The 24,577-nt window shown below is 39.3% G+C and overlaps 1 protein-coding gene across 7 annotated transcripts in view; it reads left to right on the top strand.

Annotated features, from left to right (window-relative positions):
• SRBD1 (S1 RNA binding domain 1) overlaps window positions 1-24,577 on the top strand; it is a 233,433-nt gene that overhangs the window by 145,525 nt on the left and 63,331 nt on the right. For all 7 annotated transcript variants that reach the window (XM_048842988.2, XM_075127145.1, XM_048842989.2 and 4 more), the window contains one exon: window positions 9,904-9,986. In XM_048842988.2, the coding sequence (XP_048698945.2) occupies window positions 9,904-9,986 (83 nt within the window). The remainder of the gene's footprint in view (window positions 1-9,903; window positions 9,987-24,577) is intronic.

Here is a 24,577-nt window from a genome sequence, read left to right as displayed (position 1 = left end):
TGTCAGGAATTCCACACTGTAGAGGGACACAGAGGCGATCCAATTTAGATGAGCAGAGGCGGAAGGTAAGGAGGTAGAGCTGCAGGTCCCTAGCATTAGCTGAAGCATGGCTGTTGGAGGTTTATATAAATAAAATTGAACTTGATTCTGCAGTGAGTGGGAATCCTAAGAATTATACCTATAATGCACACACATTCTACTTCAATACTGAGCAATATGATACAGTGTTTGTTTGAAATGCCCTACAGTATTTTCATTATATGAAGAAGCTTGTAGGAATATAAGGGTTTTTTTAATTGCTATTGAATGGCTTTGTGCTTTTTAGTGGGAATGACTATTTGAGACAATATGACAAATGGATTCATTTGATCTGCAACTTTAGATACAGAGTGTTTGTCAGTCTTTACTTCCTTGTCACTGTGGATGAAATCCCATATTGTTGGGCTTTGTGCAGGCATGGTTGTGTGTGAAAGGAGATGGCAATAATTCCCAAGGTTCCAGGCATGGCTGTAGGGCTCCAGTATAAGCCCCCCCCCCCCCAAGGTTTGCACTGGCATTATTAGCCTTTGAGCAGAGGACCTTAGCTGTTTTGAGCAGCATAGTCAGGAGCCCACTTGTATGTCAGCCTGTCTGTTCTGCCCATGGTGCCTCCATAGCCTCACCACTGGACTTAAAAGGAGCAGGGCCCTGCACCATTCTGCCTGGGCTAGGTGAATATTGCCTTGTCTGCTTGTTGTTTGGCTCAGCATTTCCATCAGTGCGAGATATTTCTGTATGTTCCTCTCATCAGCAACATGCCATGTTGTTGTAGGCTAACCTTTGTGGCTGAATGGACACCTATATATATTTTTTTAATAGTATGGTGCTCAGGTTTAACTTAAAGTGCCTGTCTTCTACCTTGTTGGCATTTGTTTCGGAGCATGCCTACGTGTTTCTCATATCCCTGAGTGACTCAGAATTTAGTAGGCCACTTCCACTGGCCCTTTCCTTTTGGGCTGTGTTTTTCATGGGATAATCCCATCACACCCTTCAGTCATCTGGGAATGCTGGAAATGGCCTTCTGCAAAAGTGCAACGTTACTGCAGACTGTTGCAAAACAAGCTTCCACTAGTGTGAAGGAATCAAGGAAGTAGCATCCTTCCCTTCCTGCACATACCTCTCCCCCTGGAGGCTCTCTCTCTCATTTCTGTGATGTTTCCAGCCCTTGCCAGCTGAATGAGCAATAGAGGCAAGGCTACTCTTGAACTTGGGTTTTGTATGTGGCAGTGTGCTATACTATTCACTGAACCCTCAAGACTACTTATTGTTTCTTAATATATAGCATAAGACACTCTGGTCACCTGGAAAAGATTAATATTTTATTGTTGACATCAGCTAATAACTTTCTTAAGTACACAACATTATGAAAATTTTACTTTTTAGTAATAATGGTAATAAATTAATGCTGGCGTGATGCAATTAAAATTAATGCCAGTTTAATTGTAAAATATACACTGGCAATTTTTTTCTTTTAAGTTGCCTGTTTGAACAGATGAGGGAAGAAAAACCTTTTTGAATTAGCACCATCTAATGAGACTCTTCAAGGAATGAGTAACAGTCAGTCATGTCAGGCTTCAATTAAAAAAAACCCAGCCAATGCTGTTTCATCCCCATCTCACCCTGAATAAAAATGGTGATATCTTATAAAATATCAATTCAGAAATGCGTAATACTCAGGCAGAGGAAGTTTGTTTATTGAATGTCTATTTCTGAGTAAAATGTTACTTTCCAATAAGTCCTATTTTATTTTTCACTCTTAACTTGTGTAAGGATTTATTGTTTTTTATATATAAACTATATGTAAGCATTTTTTTAAAATTTTTTTTTCATTCATGATGTCTTTAGAGATTTCTGTATTGTGTTAGAAGATTGTCATTCATTATTTCATTAATCTTAAGAAAATAATAGGTTATCAGTTTGATGGAGTTAAAACTAAACTAAAATATAACTTTTTAAAACAAAAACCTGCCAGCTTGCCACCAAAGAATTTTGGATGAGATACAGCTGTTACATATTTAAAGTTACATATTTAAAACCCACTGAGAATATATATTAGAATTCAAAACTGTGTCACAAATCCTGGCCTACTTGGAAAGAATGCTTAATGAAAAGACTACTGTACATTTTACTGTATCCCTTACTAAGAGGGTGAAATTCAGGTCAACAGGATAGAAAGCTTCTAGGACTCAGGAAACCTGCAAAATCGATCACTGAGTAAACATTATTGCAGATCCTTATGAAGAGTAACTGATCTTGAACATAATAATAAGCTTTATAAAAAAGATTTAAATATGTTAGAATGTTCCTATACCTATCATTGGGTGATATATTGGTAGTAATTACTGATGAAATTGCTGGTTGGTCTTTTAATTATCTTAGTATCTTTTAAATTGAGTTCACATTTAAAATTTTAATCTAGGTTTAAAACTAAGAAAGTTGATTTATTTTTATTTTTTTGGTTACTTGGATGTTTTTGTAGTAGCATGTTTCACCAAGAACAAAATACTGAGGTTTTAAAATAAAAAGACAGAATGTTCTCATTTATGACAAAATTTAAGTTGAAAACAATCATAGCCTAATAGTTTGTGGTTGCCATACATTTATTGATATAGGCACTTCTAAAAACCCATTGCCTTTGCATCTGGAAGCCTCATATTCTATAACAACTTAAACAAATGTTCCCACTCATAGAGGATGGCCAAATCATCATAGTTATTGCCTGGGACACATTTTTAGCCCTATATAAAGACACATGTTTAAAGGAATGTAATCAACCTAAAACTCCCATTTCTGGCTGAAAATGTTTTATTTCTTATTATTACAAGCAATGCTTATGGTCACTGAAAATGAAAGAAATCAGAGAGAAATATTTTTCTCCCTCTCGCAGTTTGTGTTCTCTTAGTGTATTTGGCAGTACTCTGTGTACAGTCAGTTTCATGGCTTTCCCATCTATAGTCAGTCAGTTTCCCTGTTGTCTGTGTGGATCTTGCACAGCAACTCAGGAAAGAAAATAATAAAAACCACAAAATAAGTAAAACCACAAAAATTGGCAAGTAGGTACAGAGGCAGGTATACTGGCCATGAAACTTCTTTTAGTTGTTTTTCTTTTGAAATTGACTAGATTCTTGTTGGTGTGCCTTTAAACAGGGTGCATTTATGCCACTCCTTGTATGCCATCATATTCTAATTCTGGCTGGCAACGAGGGGAGGCAGGTAGCATAATTAAGGGCCCTCAGTGAAGAATGTCCCACCACTGACTTGTCTTGGACCTGACAGCTGAAACATCCCAGTCACTGTTAACTGCCATAATGGAAAAATATAGCTTTCTTCTACTCTCAGAGCCAAATCCTTCAATTTTCACTCAACAGAGGTTTTTCCTGAAATACTTGAAGATTTGGCTGAGTAGTAGGAAGTGAAAGTTATCACATTTCTGATCTATGGGAACAATACATATTGCTTGCGATGGCAAATATTAGCAAAAAGGAAGTTTTAGGGAATGTGAGGCCTGGATAAAAGAAGTTAAAACATTGCCTTTAATTTGGTCTAAAGATGGGAATTGTCAGAAGGTGAACTCTCCTCGTGTGTCTTTGTGTAACTGGATGATAAAGGATTATTTTAATGCCTTGTGGACCTAGAGGTGAGGTGATACGATTAGCCTGAGTTGTGCAAGCAGCTACTGTGCAAGCTTTTTCCCCACAGCATTGTCAGTGCACCTCAGTGGAGACTGGCAAAAATGCTAAACTATGTAGTGTGTGAGTCACGTCAAATATCCAGTATGTAGTGGATTGAGACCATGAGACTGTTGTTACATCACCATCTTGCAAAGTGCTATAAGATATCTGAATAATAAGATAGCATTTCAACATCTATATCTTCTCTGTATCTTATCTCAGACATTCAGAGGTGAAAAGGATGTACGTTAAACCCAGTGTGCAACCTAGCCCCTCTTCTTCCCTTAAGCTCTTAAATTTTATATTGCTTTCCTGCATGGCAGCAGAATATATTACTGTAAGTTCAAATGTTGCAATGAATATTTTATTCATAACTGGCAACTTTGAAGACGTCTTGCATCAGCCTGTATTCAGTTCGCGTGATTATATTTTCTGATGAATGAAAAACAGCGCAATGTTGAAGTTACAATGCTATTTAAAATCAAAGAGTAAAAAGGTTTCATGTTTTATTTCAAAAAGTTTTCTTCACATAGTTTTACTTCAGTTAGACCAGTGGTTCCCAAAGTTTAACAACCCGTGAACCCCTTTCACTAAAATTTCAAGTCTCTTGAACCCCTCTCCTAAAAATGAATATTTCCATGGATTTTCTCCCTTACCTCAGCATAAATGATAAAAGCAGTGATCTTGGAAATATAAAATTTGTTTTTATGACATGCTTGTTTATTATTATTTATCATTACAGTATTTTTATTACATTATGCAAACAGCAACAGTCTTCCAAGATCTCCCTTTTGTCACTTGTATCACTTCTGATTAAGCCTGTTATAAGACAAGGCTCCTATCAGAGGTGCCAGTAGAAAAAAGGAGTGCGGGGGCACCTCCAGAAAAGTTGGGGGGCCCACGGAAAAAAGGGGAGGGATCCATGGGGGGGGTATACTGATGCAGGGATGGCATGTGACACTCGTCGCTCCCCCATACTGGCGCCTCTGGCTCCTCTGTTTCATCAAGGAGTTTCAGATGGGAAACAGCATCAAGGGATTTAAGAAGCCAACTCAAAGAGTTCCTCCTACACAGGCATTCAGGTCTTGAGCACTCCAGGCAAACAACACACGTTACAACAAAGCTTAAACTTGTTCTTCATAATAATTTAAAAACAACCTAGCAGCCTATTTAATTTTAAAAACAGCAAAAAATATCTACTTCCCTTTCCATTTTGTAAAAGAAGTCGTGAAGTTTAAATCTCCTCAGTGTGACAGATATGCTTGCTTTGATCTGCTTAGCTCTTGGAAGTCCCCAAGGCTCCAGGCTGCTGGCTTCGTGCTGCCCAGGGTCCCTATGGACAGCTCTGTCTGCCATTAGGGAATTTTTTCCCAAGAACCCCCCATAACATTTCATGAACCCCCAGGGGTTCACGAACCCCAGTTTGGGAACCACTGAGTTAGACTAATGTATTTTAACAATGGTATTTCAAATCTCCTGTTTGACCTGGCTGACATTTTAAGAGAAAATTGATTTATTTTATTTTATTTTGCTGCATGTCCATCAGAGAGTGTCATTTATATTTTCTGAGCAAAAATGAAATATCCTTTAGTAACTTCAGATATGGAGAATGAGTCGCCATATAAGTGTTCTAAAAATGCATGGTTTTTATTCACTCCTAGAATGCACATGTAAAACCGCTTCATCATTGCTGGTAACTAAACTATACTGCTTCATATTTTTTTAAAATAAAGTTTGTGATTTGCTTTTGTATGGGGAATGAGACTCCCCTCCCCCAACTGCTTCTGTTTTACCTTCTGTGGCCCTGGTGGTCCATATGGGCAGACCTTGCACCCATGGAAAGCCCTGTTGACTTTGCAGAGTCCGCACGTGTGGATTGGATTGCAGGATTGGGGCCTTAAATTGCTGCCCCCCCTTAAAGGATCAGTGTCATGGAAATCCATTACTCTGACATCTGTATATAGACACTTTAGACACAATTCTTGTGTTTGGGTAGGAGAGTCAGTACATGCCACGTGAGGGTGTGGGTCTTCATACACTTTTCATAGTATACCTTCTATTTTTTTTCTCAGTTAGAAAAATTCTGGGGAAGAGCTGAGGCTTTCATGGAGATTTTCACAATTCTATGCTATTGTGGCATTAGGCGTTGTGTCCTCTCCATTTTCTTCTTCAGGCTGTATAATCTATTGGTTGGTCTTTGTCCTCCACTTTTCCCATGATTCCCACAAAGGCCCCAATCCAGGAAAACACTTAAGCATCTGTGTAACTTTTAAGCATGTGAATAGTTTCTTTGATTCCCATGTATGGATGTGCTTAAGTGCTTTGTTGGATCAGGGCCTACCTCCAGGGCAGAAACCCTGCAGAGACATGCTAGTACTATTATCAGCCAAGCTTTTATAAAAATGAAGATTCCAAGATTTATAAAATGAGGTTAAAATTGGGTCCTGGGACAAATTTTAAAAAAACTCTTGTCCTTCCTCTAGCTGCGACTATCCTGTGTCCATTTGTTTATTTTATATAGGTATAATTAGATGAATGATAGACCGTGGCAAATTTTTGCTCTCAGATTATTTGCTCTCTAAAAGCACACTCATGCAAATTTATTCCATATTGATTAGTTTTTCTGTGGTTGGGAAACACTTATATTGAACAGTTGTATAGAAATTGAGCAGTCTTCCTTAAACTTGACGTGTTGAAAGACTTACACTATATCGATGTGTGTACACAATAGTATAAAATAGTTAAAAGTAAATCTTTTCTATTTTGCAACAAAGTCATTTTGATTTTTGTTATTTTTAGTTTTTATGCTCCGGTGAAGCTCTACTAACTTTAAAGCCTGTTAGTGATCTGTATGTAGCACAGGCACTTCAATTGGTAATTATATGAGTGATTATTATAGGAAAGCATTTCTGTTGTAATCTAGAGCACTTGCACTGATTAACCTTTTGTGATTTTGACAAGAGCCTTTGAATTCATATGTGAGAGTCTTTGAATTCACAAATTCTGGGGTAGAGAAGCAGGCAGATCAGATGTCACCAGTATTGAGCTTTCTAAGTCTACCCTGGAAGCTGCCATTTTCAGCTTATGTTAAAATTATAATAATAAAGGATGTGAAAAGTATTACATGACCGAGCAGTGAACTTAATGTTAACTGTACATCTTATTTTTTATCAAAGGGCGGGTGATACAAATCTTTGAAAGTGAAGTACCTGATGCACATTCAGTTGGTATATTTTGTGTTTGTGGTTTTGAGGAGTCTTCCATAAAAGGGAAACAAGTAGGCATTAAGTTTGCTATATTGGCTTTAAGCATCATTGTGTAATAAAGTTCTTTTCAGAAACTTCATGAATTATTTGTCAGCCTAAAATAATGGTAGTTGCCATTTAAAGATGTGTGTAAAAATTTTTGTGCTCCTGTAAACTGTTAATTTGAACATTCACATAATTCACTGTTTTTCTATTATGCCAGTAAATGTACCATTGGAGAAAAAAGATATTAATGACCCAAATATAATTTTAAGCCATAGCTCTTGGAGTGTGCCCAGATCAGCTGTGGACAGCTTCTGGGGTGGCTTATAAAAGACCCCAGCCTTCTCCTGTCCTGCCTTCCTTCTCCTCTTTTTACATCCACAGCAGGTGAAGCACCCACAGCCTCTCCGAGGGCTGTCCTTCAAACCCTCTGCCATGTGATACCACAGCTGAAATCTACTCTTGTACCGTTTTCCCACCACCCCCTTTGATCTTTGCTTCAATCACCAGTCTTCCTCCTCCTCCTCCTCCTTCCTGTGTCGTTCAGGCTCTTTCTGTTCATTCATCTTCTCTTCCCTCCCTTCCTGCCCTGTTACCCCACCACCCTGACCCTCATCCACCAAAAAGAGACCACGGATTTTATCCTGACCATTTGCTTGTATCTCTTCTCTCTCCCCCCCCCCCCCACCCGCCCCCGCCTTTTGTTTCTTTGTCTGTTTAGTTTGTCACCTCTTTGGGACAAGAAGTATCGATTTCTATGTATTTGTACAGTGCTTAGCAGAATAACCAGCTGTCCCCAATTGGGGCCCTGAGACCCCATCTGAGTAAAAATAACAGTCATTACATTATAACAAATTCGTTAATTTGTCATAAAAACAAAAACCCTAGTTTGAAAATATTTTCTAGGTTTATATTATTACAATCTTTTTGGTTTCACAATGGACAACAAAATATATTTGCTTCCTTATGGCAAGTACGCTACAGGATTTATTTATAACCACAAACCAGGACTGATTCTCTAGTGCATTAAACTGCTTTGTGCTGCGCTGGTGGTGCAGCTTAATACCAGCTTACCTGGCTCCTGAAGGGTCTACTTTGCATCGAGCGAATCTTTGGTGGTTGTGACTACTATATGACCCACCTCTTGGCTGTTGGCACAGGGAGCGTGTCCGGAGCCTCCCTGTGACCCAGTGATCCCTGACTGTCAGACCAGCCTCTTGGTGGGGATGGAGGGAAAGGCGCTAGTCACCATTGTAAATTCAGCCTTCATGGCTTGTAGAGGGCTTCAGATGCAGACAGGCCTGTTTACTGATCACTGCACATGATGACTGGCTGATACCCATTTAACTAACATGCTGAGTCCTACTAGGCAATTCTGTTCAGCCTTTCATTTCTTCAAATTCTCTGTGTATTATGGTTGGCCCCCTGATGAATGATTTTGATATTTTATCAGGAGGTGCTTTGCTGTGTCTGACTGGCTCGTTGTCTGGTTCTGCATAGTGTACTATCAGGAACCATGGGGTTTAGTCTTGAGAAGGAATTTTGTGCTGGTAACCCACCCAATTCCAGCCTCCCATAGGTAGGTTTTCCCTACATGCATATTTCTGCCATTCTTGAAGGCCCGGATCTGCACTTTGATATCCATGGAACATCTTGCATCTTGGTATTCCACGTCACGATTTCTGTAGCTAGGCAGGGACAACTTACCAACAAGGGATAGTACAGGGGAGCAGCTAAATCAAGCAACCTATCTCCTCTGAGCAGTCATGCTGGGGAGAAGAGGGAGCTTACACATTTTAACATCATCGGGCTAGACTTTTCTGTTTGCTGTGGATGTGAGGGAGCAATGCCTGTTTAGTTAGCCCAAGAGTCAGATTTTGCAAGTAGATGCCAACCCTGAGAGCTCAGTATGTGAGGGGCTGGCTTCAACAACAACTCTTAGGTTCCAGCAATGGACCAGGTGTCCAGGTTACATATGGATAGAGGTTGAGTTTGGTAGGATCTTCCTGGGTACAATTAGTTATTTCATAAAAGTGGCAGCCAGTTTTGTCCTCTGTATATCTCTGATTTTTGCAGCCTGGCATTCTCAATCAAGAATCTGTACTAAATCAAATTAACTGACATGCTAGGTAAAATTTTCGAGAGCACCAAAGTTCCAGGTTAAGCCTAATCTAATTGAAAGTCAGTGGGGCTTGGACTGTTAAGTGACTTAGGCTCTTTTGAAAATACTCTGGGTGATTTTTAGGTTGACAGTTGCTGTATAAACATATCCTGATACTGATACCCAGTACATTTTCAAAGTGATCATTTAGAATTTAATTAATAGATAATTCAACTTCAGATGTACAGGGTACAATGAGACTTTTATGTTGTGGAGAACTAATGTAACGAATCAGAGTTAAATTTTCACTTTATGAGAAATATCTACAAACATCAATAATGTTATTTAAATTTCTACAACTCAGATTCAGAAGAAATTTCAGAATTTAGTTACAGAAAACGTCATAGTCTCATTTTTAGTATGAAATCATTGTAACATAAAAATAAACTTTTCATCTGTATATGTAATTATCTCAGACTAATTGAAACTGGATTCAAAAGCCAGCTAGCTAATAGGCCTATGAAAATGAACATTGAGATGCAGCGGTATGTGTTCATTTTAGGCCTTTGAATTATTAAAAATAAAAGTTCAGTAAGTATAGATTTCCGCTTATATTTCTAACAGTGAGGAAAAGATTGAGGAAAAAAATGTGTCTTGATGATAACTTTGTGGTGCTTTCATTTGTAATAAAACATTTGATCTCAGTTAAGGCATTCACATGGATTTTTTCCAGGCAAAAAAAGAGAGATTAAATATCTACAACATTGAAAAATACCAACAAAAGTAATTATGCAGTGCTGCTCTTTACATAAAACCACAGTTGTTTTCTACTTCTATTTTTCAGTTTCCATAGCTAGACGTGTACAAGACCCATTAGCTGAGCTAGTGAAAATTGAGCCCAAGCACATTGGAGTTGGAATGTATCAGGTAAGATAATGCAGATCATTTAATCTAGTAATTCGACATGATATAGTGCAACACAAAAACACTGCTTTGTAATTAAGTGTCAACTAGTTATGTGTCTACTTTAAAATATTTGTGTAGAATTGGTGGTTTGGTACTCAATATTTATGTCGTATGGGGTTTTTTTATTTTCTGACTTTAACAATTGTGATTTAGATTTAGAAATGGCTATAGCCAGATTTATAGTCTGTTTAAAACATCAGATCAAACTGGTAACCTGATCTGTAATGATGTGATCTCTTTCACATCATTACAGCAGTGGGTTTTTATTTCCTTTTGTAAAATAGTATGAGATATTGATCCTCCATTTAGAAGCCATTGGTTGGCACCATTATATACATTCTTTCTTCCCTCAGTGTTTGTAATAAAAACATTGATTTCAGATTTTCTTTCATTTCCTAAAGCTGAACTGGAAAATGTTTGACAATTCTCATAGAGTTTTGTGGTTTTCTTGAGGTTATTGGGGGGTGGGGAGGGACAATAGTTTTAAATAGTTTTAAAATCTTTAATGTTATTGAGAAGTAGTTTAGTGGCTGTCATTTTATTGCATCTGCATGTCTGTCTTACACAGACACATATTGTAAATGCTACATATAATACAAATAAATAAGTATAGCCCTCAATTGAGGAAACCACTTAAGCACTTGTTTAAATCCCAGTGACTTGAATAGAGAAATGCCAAAAGTGTAAGGAAAGCTAAACACGTGCTTAAGTGCTCTCTTAAACAGAGGTGCTTTCATGAATCCAGAAGATGGAGCAGAAGTAAAAGCTGAAAGGTTAGAAGAAATAAAACATACTGTATTTCACGATATAGTCCAGAGGTCACGTAGCTATACATCCAGGTAAGTTCATGAATGTCAACGGAGTGGAATTGTGGTCACGGGATAACGGTCTCCTGTGTGGTTTAAAGTGCTGTGTCAAAGCCAAATCTTCAGTAAAAAGATAATGTCCGCACCATGTGACTGAGCAGGGCTGGCAAACCCTGGCAGAAATCTGGGGAGGTAAGCGACTTCCCATGCACTGCCCACTGCGTGAACCTGAGAACAGTACCCCTCAGGGAGTAGGTGACAGGGAAGAGACCTGCTGGGAAGAAGCCTGGGGAAAAACAGTAGCAGCTAATTTAGGGAGTTAAAGGGAGCAGTGCATGACTGCTGTTCACAGAGTCCCTGGGTTGGCGCCCAGAGTAGCGAGCGGACCTGGGTCCCGCCTCTGAGGAAGTGGCCTAAGCCATGAGATGAGGATAAGAAATATGTATCCAGTGACATGTATTATTGCAAAAGACTTTTGGTCAACATTTCTAGTGAAGGTTGCTCACTTGCCATTGTTGAGTAGCTGCATTCTGAAGGCCACAGGCTAGTGAACTGATATTAATTAAATTGGAAAAGATGGGGATCAGTATGAAAATTGAAAGGTGGATAAGGAATTGGTTAAAGGAGAGACTACAGTAGGTCATACTGAAAGGTGAACTGTCAGGCTGGAGGGAGGTGACCAGTGGAGTTCCTCAGGGATTGGTTTTGGGACCAATCTTATTTAATCTTTTTATTACTGACCTTGGCACAAAAAGTGGGTGTGTGCTAATAAAGTTTGTGGATGATACAAAGCTGGGAGGTATTGGTAATTTAGAGAAGGATCGGGATATCATACAGGAGGATCTGGATGACCTTGTAAACTGGAGTAATAGTAATAGGATGAAATTTAATAGTGAGAAGTGTAAGGTCATGCATTTAGGGATTAATAACAAGAATTTTAGTTATAAGCTCGAGACGCATCAATTCGAAGTAACGGAGGAGGAGAAGGACCTTGGAGTATTGGTTGACCACAGGATGACTATGAGCTGCCAATGTGATATGGCCGTGAAAAAAGCTAATGCGGTCTTGGGATGCATCAGGCGAGGTATTTCCAGCAGAGATAAGGAGGTGTTAGTACCGTTATACAAGGCACTGGTGAGACCTCACCTGGAATACTGTGTGCAGTTCTGGTCTCCCATGTTTAAGAAGGATGAATTCAAACTGGAACAGGTACGGAGAAGGGCTACTAGGATGATCCGAGGAATAGAAAACCTGTCTTATGAAAGGAGACTCAAGGAGCTTGGCTTGTTTAACCTACCCAATAGAAGGCTGAGGGGAGATATGATTGCTCTCTATAAATATATCAGAGGGATAAATACTGGAGAGGGAGAGGAATTATTTAAGCTCAGTACCAATGTGGACACAAGAACAAATGGATATAAACTGGCCATCAGGAAGTTTAGAGTTGAAATTAATGAAGGTTTCTAACCATCAGAGGAGTGAAGTTCTGGAACAGCCTTCCAAGGGAAGCAGTGGGGGCAAAAGACCTATCTGGCTTCAAGATTAAACTTGATAAGTTTATAGGGGAGAAGGTATGAAGGGATAACATGATTTTGGCAATTAATTAATCTTTAACTGTTCATGGTAAATAGGCCCAATGGCCTGTGATGGAATGTTAAATGGGGTGGGATCTGAGTTACTACAGAGAATTCTTTCCTGGGTATCTGGCTGGTGAATCTTGCCTACATGCTCAGGGTTCAGCTGATCGCCATATTTGGAGTTGGGAAGGAATTTTCCTCCAGGGCAGATTGGCAGAGGCCCTGGGGGTTTTTCGCCTTTGTCTGCAGCATGGGGCACGGGTCACTTGCTGGAGGATTCTCTGCACCTTGAAGTCTTTAAACCATGATTTGAGGACTTCAATAGCTCAGACATAGGTGAGAGGTTTATTGCAGGAGTGGGTGGGTGAGATTCAGTGGCCTGCATTGTGCAGGAGGTCAGACTAGATGATCATAATGGTCCCTTCTGACCTTACTATCTATGAATCTTACTAATTGGAGAACAAGTTAAAAACTACTTTTATAGCTAAAGTGTACTATAATTCTAGGAATCACTGGGATCCTGATTGACTGTTTTTTTAATGTAATAAATATAGTAAAGCTCCTTCTTGTGAATTGGTTGGTTGATATCAATTCTGTTCGTTATAATCTTACATGAAGTGCAAATTAAAAGCATCCATTTCTTATGCAATGTAAAGTTTCTTTCCGATAGTTGCTTTATTTTTGCTGTTGATTAATAGGAAAAGAAGTTTAGTAATCCTATTTAAATAAGTGTGCATGTTCACCTGCACTTTTGATACTGTGCCTTATTGGTTTAAAGAGATGAATTGATCATTCTATGATGATGTATCATGTAAGATGTATATAAATGTCATTTGAATCCATTATAAAATTCTAAAAACTATGCCTCAAGGCGATGTGACCTAAAAGTGTGTGTACACTGTCAACTTGGAAAATCACAGTTCATCTTAAAATGTTGTTTCAATTATTGTTGTAAGTAACCTTAGGAGGAGAAGGTACTTTTCCTCTTTTTAATTTTGCTGTGTGCATTGGACAGCACTTAGTGGATAGTAAGCTTCATGGAGTTGCTGGCCTCAGTTGCATTTCTGTGGTGGACTGCTCTCTGAGGATCCCATCTGCATACTCACCCAAGGCTCTTCAAGAAGGTGCTTATAATTACAGCAGCAGCAAAGCAGGTGTTTGCGCAGGGAGAAAGGAGAAGGGCTGATGTGCAGCATGTTTTGTTTTGTTGCTCTTGGGACCATCTAAAGACCCTTAAACACAGTAAAAGAGTAAATACTCTCTTTTTATTTGTTTAAATAAAAAGTCAGACTATACTACTAGAGACTTGAAGGTGGCTATATTAGAAAAAATTGCAATTCTAAAAAAAGTCAAATTGACAGCATGTGGTAAATTTAAACATGAGGTGAATTTATAGATCTCACATCACAGCACCTAAAAGGTATCTGCTACCACCATCATAAATGTTGTGCAGTAAGCCCACTGCAGTACTTCTGAAGATTTAAAATCTTAGCTTGTGTTCTAAATGCTTATTTAAAACTTTAGAAGAAGGGGATTTCAAAATAGCAACTGCAGTTCAGGCAGGACACTGCAAGTTTTTCCACTGGTCCTTTGCATTTAAGTCACACTGTGGTGCAAATAATACTTTTAGATACATAAACCTCCTGTCAGAAGATTTTAAGTGAAAATATCAGCCCATAAGCTATAAGATGCTTGTTCATTGGAAAAAAAGGAATTTTGAGTTACCTGAGCATACTGTGACACTTTTGAAAACAAATTGTACTACCATGTTTCAAAGTTTTGCTGTCCTTTGGGCAACAGAACTCTTTGGGGGGGGGAGAGAATATGAAGCTATTATGACTTGTCTTCCTTTGGTGAAAAGTTATTTGTTTACATCTTAGCAGTTAGAGATGGAAAAACATCTATTGGATCATTGAGTGATGTAGGATATAGTCTCTCAATAAAGAATGTATCAGATGCAGAACTGACTCTTATCCGAAATAATTTTAAGGGTTATTTTATATTTGCCTGTTCTTTTACTAATTTCTAGGATGAAATATAACAGCATATGTAAAGGTAATGGACTTCTGACAAAACACATTATTTTATTCACCCACTATACCAATATATCTATAATAGACTCTCTATATGACCACACTCCAAAATGAGCTCTCTAGTGTGTCCAGAAAGTTAACAAATCCAAGGTTTTATTCCCTTGGCATGGAGGAAGAACAGCTGCTAGAGGAGGGAGATCATAGATGAAAGTTAAGAATTTTCATGCACATTTTTCAAAATTGAGAATATTAGCAGGTTGGTCCCTCAGTGTGATTTCCAGGGGCAGGCCAACCCTAGGCCCAAGCTTATGCGGGTATGCCACACCACTGTGTCACTCTGCTTTTTTTTCACCCCTTCCTCCACTAATTGGCTGGCTGTTTTTGTTTGCTTGTTTTTTGTTTTGCTCAGCCACTTGTGGTGGTGTGGCAAAAATGTGTTCTGCCTATGGCCAACCCTGGAGATTTCTCCCAGTTAAATCCTGACCAAGGCTTCCTTATCTGGGTGCCTAAATTTAGAGTTCTAAGCCCATGGTTAGGTTCCTAAATCTGAGCATGATTTTTAAAAATGCTGAGGACTCAGTAACTCCCACTGAAGAGAAAGGGAGTTGCTAGATATTAATACCTTTAAAACAATCAGGCTACTCATACAGGCATAATCAATGTATGGCACACCGTGAAGAACAAATCCACACTGTAGGGCATAGGTAATTCAGACTCTGAAGATGATGAATTTCCTCACTTAAGCAGATTCTGTGTCTGATGAGTAGTCACTTTCCGACCACTTTCCTCTCAGAGATGTCCTAGCAAAAATTTTCAAGCACTATCTCCAAAATTAGGCCCACATATTTTGTGAATACTACTCATGTAACTGTATTATTGATGGAGCTGGTAGCACCACCTATCGTTAAGGTTGTCCAACACTTTCCATTATAAAACCCTAATTTCAGTTGCATATAATTTTGCAAAACTTTAGAAATTTGGGCTGAAATTTTACTTGCCCGACTTTCTGCCTTAGGCTGAATTGTTTGGGGAAACTGTAGCCAGAACAGTACATATGTTTTTGAGAAGGAGGCTAAAGAAAGGTATGTTTTGCAATGTTAAAACCATTATTGCAGCCTTCTTTCTGAAATGCTCTAATGTCCATATACTTTGTAGCAGGAACTTGTAATTAGGTAGTGAGGGACCTTTGTGTCAAGGCTGTCTTTGTGAAAATCTTCCCAACTTTAGCCAAGTTATAAGCCACTGAAAATTTGCAGTTTTCATGTGCTCAGTAGAGACTTGCTAGAGCTTTACAGCAAAAAATATGTGAAAATTGTACCCTCACTGAACACGCTTAAACCTCTCTCAGATTCTCCTGCTTACCAAACTGCACATATATGCTCCCCACATGGTGACTGAGCATGCTCCAACCCAGGGCTGTGGGACTCAGGACTTTCCTAGCTCTCAGCTGCTCTGGGATGGGATGGGGCTGGGCACCAGAACTGAAAGCAGTGAGCCTGTTTCTCCTCTGTTCCTGATGACTCCCCAGCTGGCACCCAGGCAACCTGGAAGGGGAAAGCACCTGGTTTGAATGCAGAGGGACAAAAGCTGAAGCAGGGAAGAGGGGAAAGGAGTAGATTAGGACAAGGAGTCTGGAGAGACTGGGACTGTTTGGGCAAGGAGACTGGGAGTGGGAGCATGGGGTGTGGGAAGAGGAGGCTGGGACTGTTTGGACAAGGAGGTTAGGACTAGGCTGACAGAGGAAGACCAGGCCTAGGAGGCAGTGAGTGAAATGGTGTGGGGGCAACTGAGATCAGACAAGAGGCTGTAGACCAGGTGAGCAAAGAGATTGGGGAAAGGAGCCACAGTGGGGACTAAGATTGCACAAGGAGCCCAGGGAAAGAGACTGGGATTGGGAGCCAGTCAGGACGGGGCGGGAGGTAGACAGATGGAATGAGGAGTTAGCAGTAGGGAAATGGGACTGGCTGGACAAGGAGACTGGGGCTGGGATGAGAAGAGTTAGAATCCAGAGGGTGAGAGGTAAGTTCTTGAAAAGACATTAAGTGATCCATGTATTACTTAAGATATCATCTGTGTCTATAGAAAATAGATTGTTGAGACCAGTTGTTGGCAAAGGCAACCTATTAAATCGCCACCTAACAAGGACCAGCAAGAAGAGAACAAGAAGAAAGAGGCTTTACAGCTACAAACTGGGTTGTTTGACCACAAAGTCTTTAAGCATATGCTTACTGTATTTGCTTTGAGACAAGTTTCATTTTACTGAGCTATGAATCCTTCTCTTTTTACACATCCAAAGGTGATGTGGCTCAGAAGGTGTTTATCTAAAATTAAAGGAAAATGGCAGGGATTTGACCCAATAATGTAGATCGGTGGGGGCTAAACACAATAGCATTAAGTGGTGAATAGGGAAAGGTAGGCACCATCTGTCCACATAGTTTCAGCTATTCCTCTATCTGCCTGATGACCAGGTGTGAATGAAAGGTGAGCTTTAAGAACAAGGTCTCCAAGTAGCCAGCCCTTATTTCATCTGTTGACACTGTGGTGCTCTCTTATATTAATTGCCAGGAGGGTACCAAAGCAGAATGTTAGACAGGCAAGTGTTTTCTTAGAATAGACAGAGAAAAGGAAAAATCTCACAGCCATAACAGCAACTTACCTGGCATGACCCCTGTTTGCAGGCAGACTGCTTAGTTGTCAAACCATAAGTTCTGGGGGGTGGTCTCTGAACAAGATGTACTCAATTTCAGTTTGCATGATCTGCAAGAGACCTTAAGTGTATAATTTTGTACCTCCACAGAAAGGCAAGCTGCCAAAATTCTGCACCAGATTCAGAGCTTCCTGTATGCTGGTAACGGATGCATTTCACACCAGCTGGCCAGTGGCCCTTACATATGCCTTTCCTCTTCTTTCTGCTTATCCTAAAGATCCTATGAACAGTGAAGACAGATGAAGGAATGTTCCTTCTTGTAATTTCTGAGTGGCCTGGCATGCCATTGTACGTGGTACTCAGCTGACAATTCCATCACCTATGCTCCCCATTCTCATGCCCCAACTTATAGATCTGTTGTTTCAAAGCCAGTTCATTGCACTTCCCCTGAAAACATATTAAAGGCTGACATGATTCTGGACATTTGTCTCCCTTCTAAACTTGTCGTCTGATAGGGAAAGGGCTTGGCATTCCTGAGATGTCATTAGACCTACACTCCTACCTTGAATTAATAGTCTGACTGCATTTATCCTATATTTGGACTGCTTCTAGTTCATTTGTTGCTAAATGGACTGGATCGTGCACCTGTGACATTCCCCAGGGTATAACCTGGACTGCTGAGCTGCTATGTCCCCTCGCTCTATAGCCAGAGGTGCCTTTTACACACTTTGCTGTGAACAGCCACTGTTCCCGGTTCTGCTCATACACAGCCACTAGCATGTAAAAGCACTCCCAGCTGAATATAAAACTGCTCTCCAAACCACTCATGAATTACATACAGGGCAACACCCGCATATTCCTAGCCCCAGCCTTCTACCCCAGAAACATGTGTCTTGTACTGTTCAGTACCTCCCTGGACAGTACAAGCTCATAGTAAGTTTGTTATTTCAACAAGGCAAAATGATTGTGCACTAGCTTTGTTGCCTCAAGTGAACTTTTCCAAACACTTGAATCCAAACACGAAGTGGGTTAGATAAAACAATAGAACAAGTTTATTAACAACAATAAGGCTGATTTTAAATGAATACAGGTGATAAGGCATAAAGTCAGAATTGGTTACAAAAGAGATAAAAAGATAAAATTGCAAGCTAATCCCTAAATTTTATGAAGCAAGTGAACCTAAAAGCAAAAAGGTTTGTCTCACTAAAAGCTGCAGAACATTTCACAGTCTGTCTCCTTCCAGCCTGTGACCCATGGCTTAGACCTGTGCTCAAGTCTCTCCACTGTCTAAGTCTCTCCACTAGTCAGCTGCAATGTTGGTTCAAGGTTCTAGTCTTCAAAGCAATTAGCGGATGAAGCGCCGGTTACATTTAAAACTGAATTTTGATCTGCGGCCATTGAACAGTTTTAAGGGTTTACAAATCCGTTCATAATATAATCCTTGTGTTCCACACTACAACATCTTTCCTGTTTAGCATATTTGGAAAGTTATCTCTTATACATGAACATTCCATAAGAATGTATAATTCTCAAACCTGCAAAAGGAGAGCATGCTTGATTCCAGATGTAACTGGAAATTTTGTGTCAAATAAAATTTGCGAATGATGTTCTTAGCAGGTTCCTTACGGGAAAATAGTTGAGCTAATTCCTGTTGTAGTTCCCATGTATTGCTGGAGGGTCGTGATCAAATGAGGGTTTTATGAAGCATAATTGGAATGCCTAATAGTAAGAGTTTAAAATATGGTAATGCTGTTTCTTCCCCTCTTGTCCTCTTCTCCTCCCATTTTTCCTCTGATTTTATTGATTTTGCATTTTAATATTTATCTAAGACCTTTACCATTCCAAATGAAATTGGATATCATACAGTCTAGCTTGTTTTAAAATACAGTTTGACATAGAGAGAGATTTGGGACCATTTTTTTGAAACTTAAGGGAGCACTGTTTCACTAAGATTTGCTTCCTCTTTAATTGGTAGTGGGAGATATATTCTCCAATGTCCTGTCCAAATTATTGTCGTATGGCTGTTGACCTATTTTTAAAATCTCTGGATCCAGTCTTTTAGAACTTAGTGACTACAGTAAGTAGTTCCATTGAAGCTACAGCAGGTTCTCAGTTGGTTGCCTTCTGGAAAGTGGGAGGTCTTCTCTTTCCCCTGGAAGATGGATGGATGATTTTCTTTCCCATTTGTTCTCTTTGCCTACGGACTTTGTGCTCAGTCACTAGGGACTCAGATAGCCGTGCAGGCACCTCTCAACATTGATCCTTGTTCATATGTCTTTTCTCCCTCTGGCCCTAGGCCTGAAAGATAGGGAGGGTCAGAAGACACAGAAATGTGCAGGTTGTACTGGGAGAGTGGCTCATTGCCCTTTCCTATAAGTGTATGGAATTGTACACAGCAATTTCTTTTTAAATAAAATCCCAAACCAGACACAGCAGCAGTGTTGCCACCTGTTTCTGTGGCTCTCCAGTGGTGGCTCTAGTAATAGTGTGTGCGTTTGAAGGGTTCATTGTACTGGCTACTAAGTGAACTTCAGGTTTTTGGCTAAATAGCGTCACCTAGAATTTCACCACTGTTTTAAATTCCTTCGTGAAAGCTTTTGGTGCGAGACAGATTGATTAGAGCTTCAATGCTTACAATATGTAGACATTAAATACAGGTTCGAGGTATTTAGAAGGTTGATTCTGAAAAGACATGACTAGAAAGTCTACTATAAATGTGTAAGGTATTCGCCAAAAATTCAGACTTTATTTTAGGTTCCTGTGTTTAAATCATTAATAATTTCCACACACATTTCCTATCCTTGTGTTTTCATTAGTAGTATAGAGTGAAGTGCATTGCTTGATACTCTGCATCTGAAAAGCCACATTTTTCTCTGTGTTGAGGACTTTTATTACATTTATTCATTGTGGATTAATTGGATCATAGGATATTTGGATAGTAAGGTTCAATAGAGGAGCTTGGATGTCATAAGAGAATCACTCTCAAAGAGTTTTTGAGATGTGATATGCAAATGAGTGATTTTTAAATCTCCGAGGCATGACTATGTCATAACAACCTTAACCTCCACATTTGCTTTATTACTTTTATTAAAACAAATCTGTAAGGGGGTGCTATGTGTATTTTTGTGATGAAGGAAATGAGATGGCTTATTTATTATGTGGAGAGTGCTTTCAACTAAGAACTGAGTGATTCACTGAAATGTTGTGGAAATGCACAGTTCAGCAGGAATGAGTGTTCCATGGTTTGATTTCAGCTTTTAACACTCAAGTGTGCAGCTTGTCTATAAAATGGTTATTCATTTCCCCTCTCTAAATTAATAGACAAGTATATGTACCATCAAGATTATTGGGCATGGAATGGATCACTCATGTTCAGAGTGTTGTTTTTATGATTTAATTGTGTTGTCCTAAGTCTTGATTGAAAGGGCTATCTGAAGAGAATGCATGCCAAAAACCTAGAGGTCTAAGGATACCAATGCTCCATATTGTAAGTACTTCTCATCAGTCATACATTTATTAGAAGGATGTGTGCAACACGACTTCCCTTTTGCAAGTCATATCTAAAGGCAGGACATAAAAATAAATATTATAATGTATGCCTTAGGTTAAACCATTAAAGATGTGACAGTCTAGTGAAATGCTAGAACCATATGATACTATGAGAGAAACTTTATAGCACAGCATTTAAAGAAACTTCCCTGCCTACAGTCCACATGGTCCACTTTGCAGGGTTCAGTGCCCTTGTTGTATACCAGCAATCTGCAACCCAAAGGCCAGAAAGGTTGTTATTCCTCAGCTTCTGCCATATTTAGTGTCATCTTTGATTATATGAAACCGCTCAAAGCTGAGAGAAAAGAACATATGAGCAGGGCATAGTGAATGGCATTTCACAAGATATGCTTTGTTTGACCCCCTTCCCACTAAGGAAAATTGAAGCCTGTCCCACCAATAGTGTCTGCCTTAAAAGAATCAAAGTACCTTTACTCTCAGTGTCAAGCATAGCCAAGTGTTTTCCTGGATGAAAATTACATTGGCAAAGAACACTTCCATAGATTACTAGAAGGAATAATAACCCTAAAATTCATGTGAGAGGCAAGCCGGAAATAATCCTCTAAGTTTATTGGGCACAAAATCTTTTGGAAGTGGGAGATTGTGGTGTGATCTAACTGCTCTTGGCCATTGGAGGCAGGAAAAACCCAGGTCATGTTAATAGGCAGAAGGCACTTGACTAGTGTGGGAAGGGGTGGATTTTATTCAGGCATCACAGCATCAAATCATGGAATCCTGTGTATTGAAGATTGAGGAAGACTTTTAGGTTGTATAATCTATCCATTTGCTAGTTGCAGGTTTGTTAACTAAATCATATGGTGGGAAAGGCATGAGCTCTGTGAGAAAAGCAGGCAAAGATCCTACAAGTTCCTGGTTGGCAAACTTTTGCTGGGGAGTTGTATGCTCTTCGTTTCTGAATGACAAAAAACCCCAGCCATATGCTGAAGCAGATCTGGAGGCTTAACAGCATTTAAAACAATCCTCAACAGCAGTTCTTCTGGCTGAAAGGGGGTTCACGTCTTTCACTGCTGTAGCTTTGGCAGTCTGATCAGTGAAGCCTGCCTTTTTGGGGCTGGCAGCGAGAACACCAGTCTGCTGCTGCTCTAATTCCCTACCTTGTTGGCAAACTTCAACTAGCATTATAGCATTGTGCTTGCTGCCTTCTATGGCTGGTGGTATGGGAAGTGGCCACTGAACTGTCTACCTTGGAGCTGCAGATTAATTGAGGTGTTAGGTACTGCAGAAAGGCACTAGTAGCACATTGGAATGGGTTTGGCAAAACTTCAGACTGGCTTTTGCTTTAGGGCCCAGGCTGAAACTTGGAAAGATCCTTCCTTGGTCCCTGAGGTACCTGACCTCTGTTAAGTGGAGCTTGCTGTTGTGATGCTGTTGCTTATAGGGAAGCTCTCAAGAAGGAAGAACAATGATGGGAATGATGCTGGTGGTGGTTGCAAGTAGGGTTGTCGAGCAATTAAAAAAAGTAATTGCCATTAATTGCGCGATTAAAAAATTAATCATGATTAATTGCACTGTTAATAATAGAATACCATTTATTTAAATATTTCTGGATGTTTTCTACATTTTCAAATATATTGATTTCAATTACAGCACAATACAAAGTGTACAGTGTTCACTTTATATTTATTTTTTATTACAAATATTTGCACTATAAAAAACAAAAGAAATAGTATTTGTCAGTTCACGTAATACAAGTACTGTAGTGCAATCTCTTTATTATGAAAGTTGAACTTACAAATGTAGAATTTTGTACAAAAATAACTGCATTCAAAAATAAAACAATGTAAAACTTTAGAACCTACAAGTCCACTCAGTCTTACTTCAGCCAATTGGTCAGATAAACAAGTTTGGTTACAATTTGCAGGAGATAATGCTTGTTTACAGTGTCACCTGAAAGTGAGAACAGGTGTTTGTATGGCATTGTTGTAGCCAGGGTCGCAAGATAGTTAGGTGCCAGATGCGCTAAAGATTCATATGTCCCTTCATGCTTCAACCACCATTCCAGAAGACATGCGTCCTTGCTGATGACGGGTTCTGCTCGATAACGATCCAAAGCAGTGCAGACCGATGCATGTTAATTTTCATCATCTGAGTCAGATGCCACCAGCAGAAGGTTGATTTTCTTTTTTGGTGGTTCGAGTTCTGTAGTTTCCGCATCGGAGTGTTGCGTTTTTAAGACTTCTGAAAGCAAGCACCACACTATATCCCTCTCAGATTTTGGAAGGCACTTCAGATTCTTAAACCTTGGGTCGAGTGCTGTATCTGTCCTTAGAAATCTCACATTTGTACCTTCTTTGCATTTTGTCAAATTTGCTATGACAGTGTTCTGAAAACGAACATGTGCTGGGTCATCATCTGAGACTGCTATAACGTGAAATATATGGCAGAATGTGGGTAAAATAGAACAGGAGACATACAATTCTCCCCCAAGGAGTTCAGTCACAAATTTAATTAATGCATTATTTTTTTAACAAGCATCATGAGCATGGAAGCATGTCCTCTGGAATGGTGGCCGAAGCATGAAGGGGCATATGAATGTTTAGCATATCTGGCACGTAAAACCTTGCAACACTGGCCGCAAAAGTGCCATGCGAACACCTGTTCTCACTTTCAGGTGACATTGTAAGCAGTATCTCTCGTAAATGTAAACAAACTTGTTTGTCTTAGCAATTGGCTGAACAAGAAGTAGGACTGAGTGGACTTGTAGGCTCTAAAGTTTTGCATTGTTTTGTTTTTGAGTGCAGTTATGTAACAAAAAAATCTACATTTGTAGATATACTTTCACAATAAAGAGATTGCACTACATGGGAGCTATTTTATCTTCGAAGCTGTAGCAGCTGCCAAGTGGCTTTGCATCCTGGGTGGAGAATTCCTTTCCCCTTCCCTAAGCCCTCTGAAAAATGCCTGCCACAAGCCCATGTACTCTGGCTTAGTTCAGAGTACAGGTTTTGGCTGTGTGAAAGTAGTGATTTTGATAATAAAAACAAGAGTAGACATGAATAATGTAAATGATTCTGTCTTAGTATTTCTGTGGTATAATATATATGTTTACTAACATCTTCAACTCCGAAGATAGGGTAATAATATTGCTCAACAGGATCAGATACTGTTTCTTCGAGAGCTGAAGGAAATCAGCCCATGTGAACTTCAAGAACAGTGCATGAGCCTAATGCTACCATCGCATCTATGCCTGTTACTCACGAGGCTGCCAATAAACTGCATTGCTGTCATAGACGCATAAAAAAGCATAGACAGGATTTGAAAACACTGTTTTTATTCTTTCACAGGTATTCCAAGCTGAATTAGCTACATTTAAAAATAAATATTTAAATGTTAATAGTGTCCCCCTTAACACTGCTGTCTATTGTTATTACAATGTGTGTGTTTTTAGGTAACTTCTAAGATTTAAAATACATCAGGACATTCTGGGGGAAAAAAAAACTTTTTTAGCACATTAAGGTGAGATAATTTAGTTATAGCCTGTCAATAGGAAACAGCTGTTTGTTATTGATGGGTTTCTCCTACTCCGCCTTAATCAAGCTGTTTCTAATTGTATGATTTACCAAATCTCAGTTTTCAGAAATTTACTAGAAAGGCAGCTTTTGTCATACTATGTCAAAGCATCCTAGATGTGGTTAAAAATACTTTATAATATGATTTCTAACTATATAGTTAATAGTTCATAGGGAGTAGGTGTAAAGCGTCTATATTTCTAAAACTCTCCTTAGAGGCAGTTGAATTTCAGAAATAGAGCCTATTATGTCCAATACACCCTCCATGCCAATCTGGTTAATTTTTCACTGTTTGATCTTCCTTTCCATAAATGTGCTTGGGCAGAGCTAGTTCAGACAGCAGGCTAGATTAGTTATGATCCAATAGGGTGGATTTAACTTCTTGAAAGACACCGTTCTGATGTTGAAGC

This window comes from Caretta caretta, chromosome 3 (genome assembly GCF_965140235.1).
Source record: "Caretta caretta isolate rCarCar2 chromosome 3, rCarCar1.hap1, whole genome shotgun sequence".
NCBI lineage: Eukaryota > Metazoa > Chordata > Testudines > Cheloniidae > Caretta > Caretta caretta.
The sequence above is the reverse complement of the archived record's forward strand: the minus strand, read 5'-3'. Positions and strand labels throughout refer to the sequence as shown.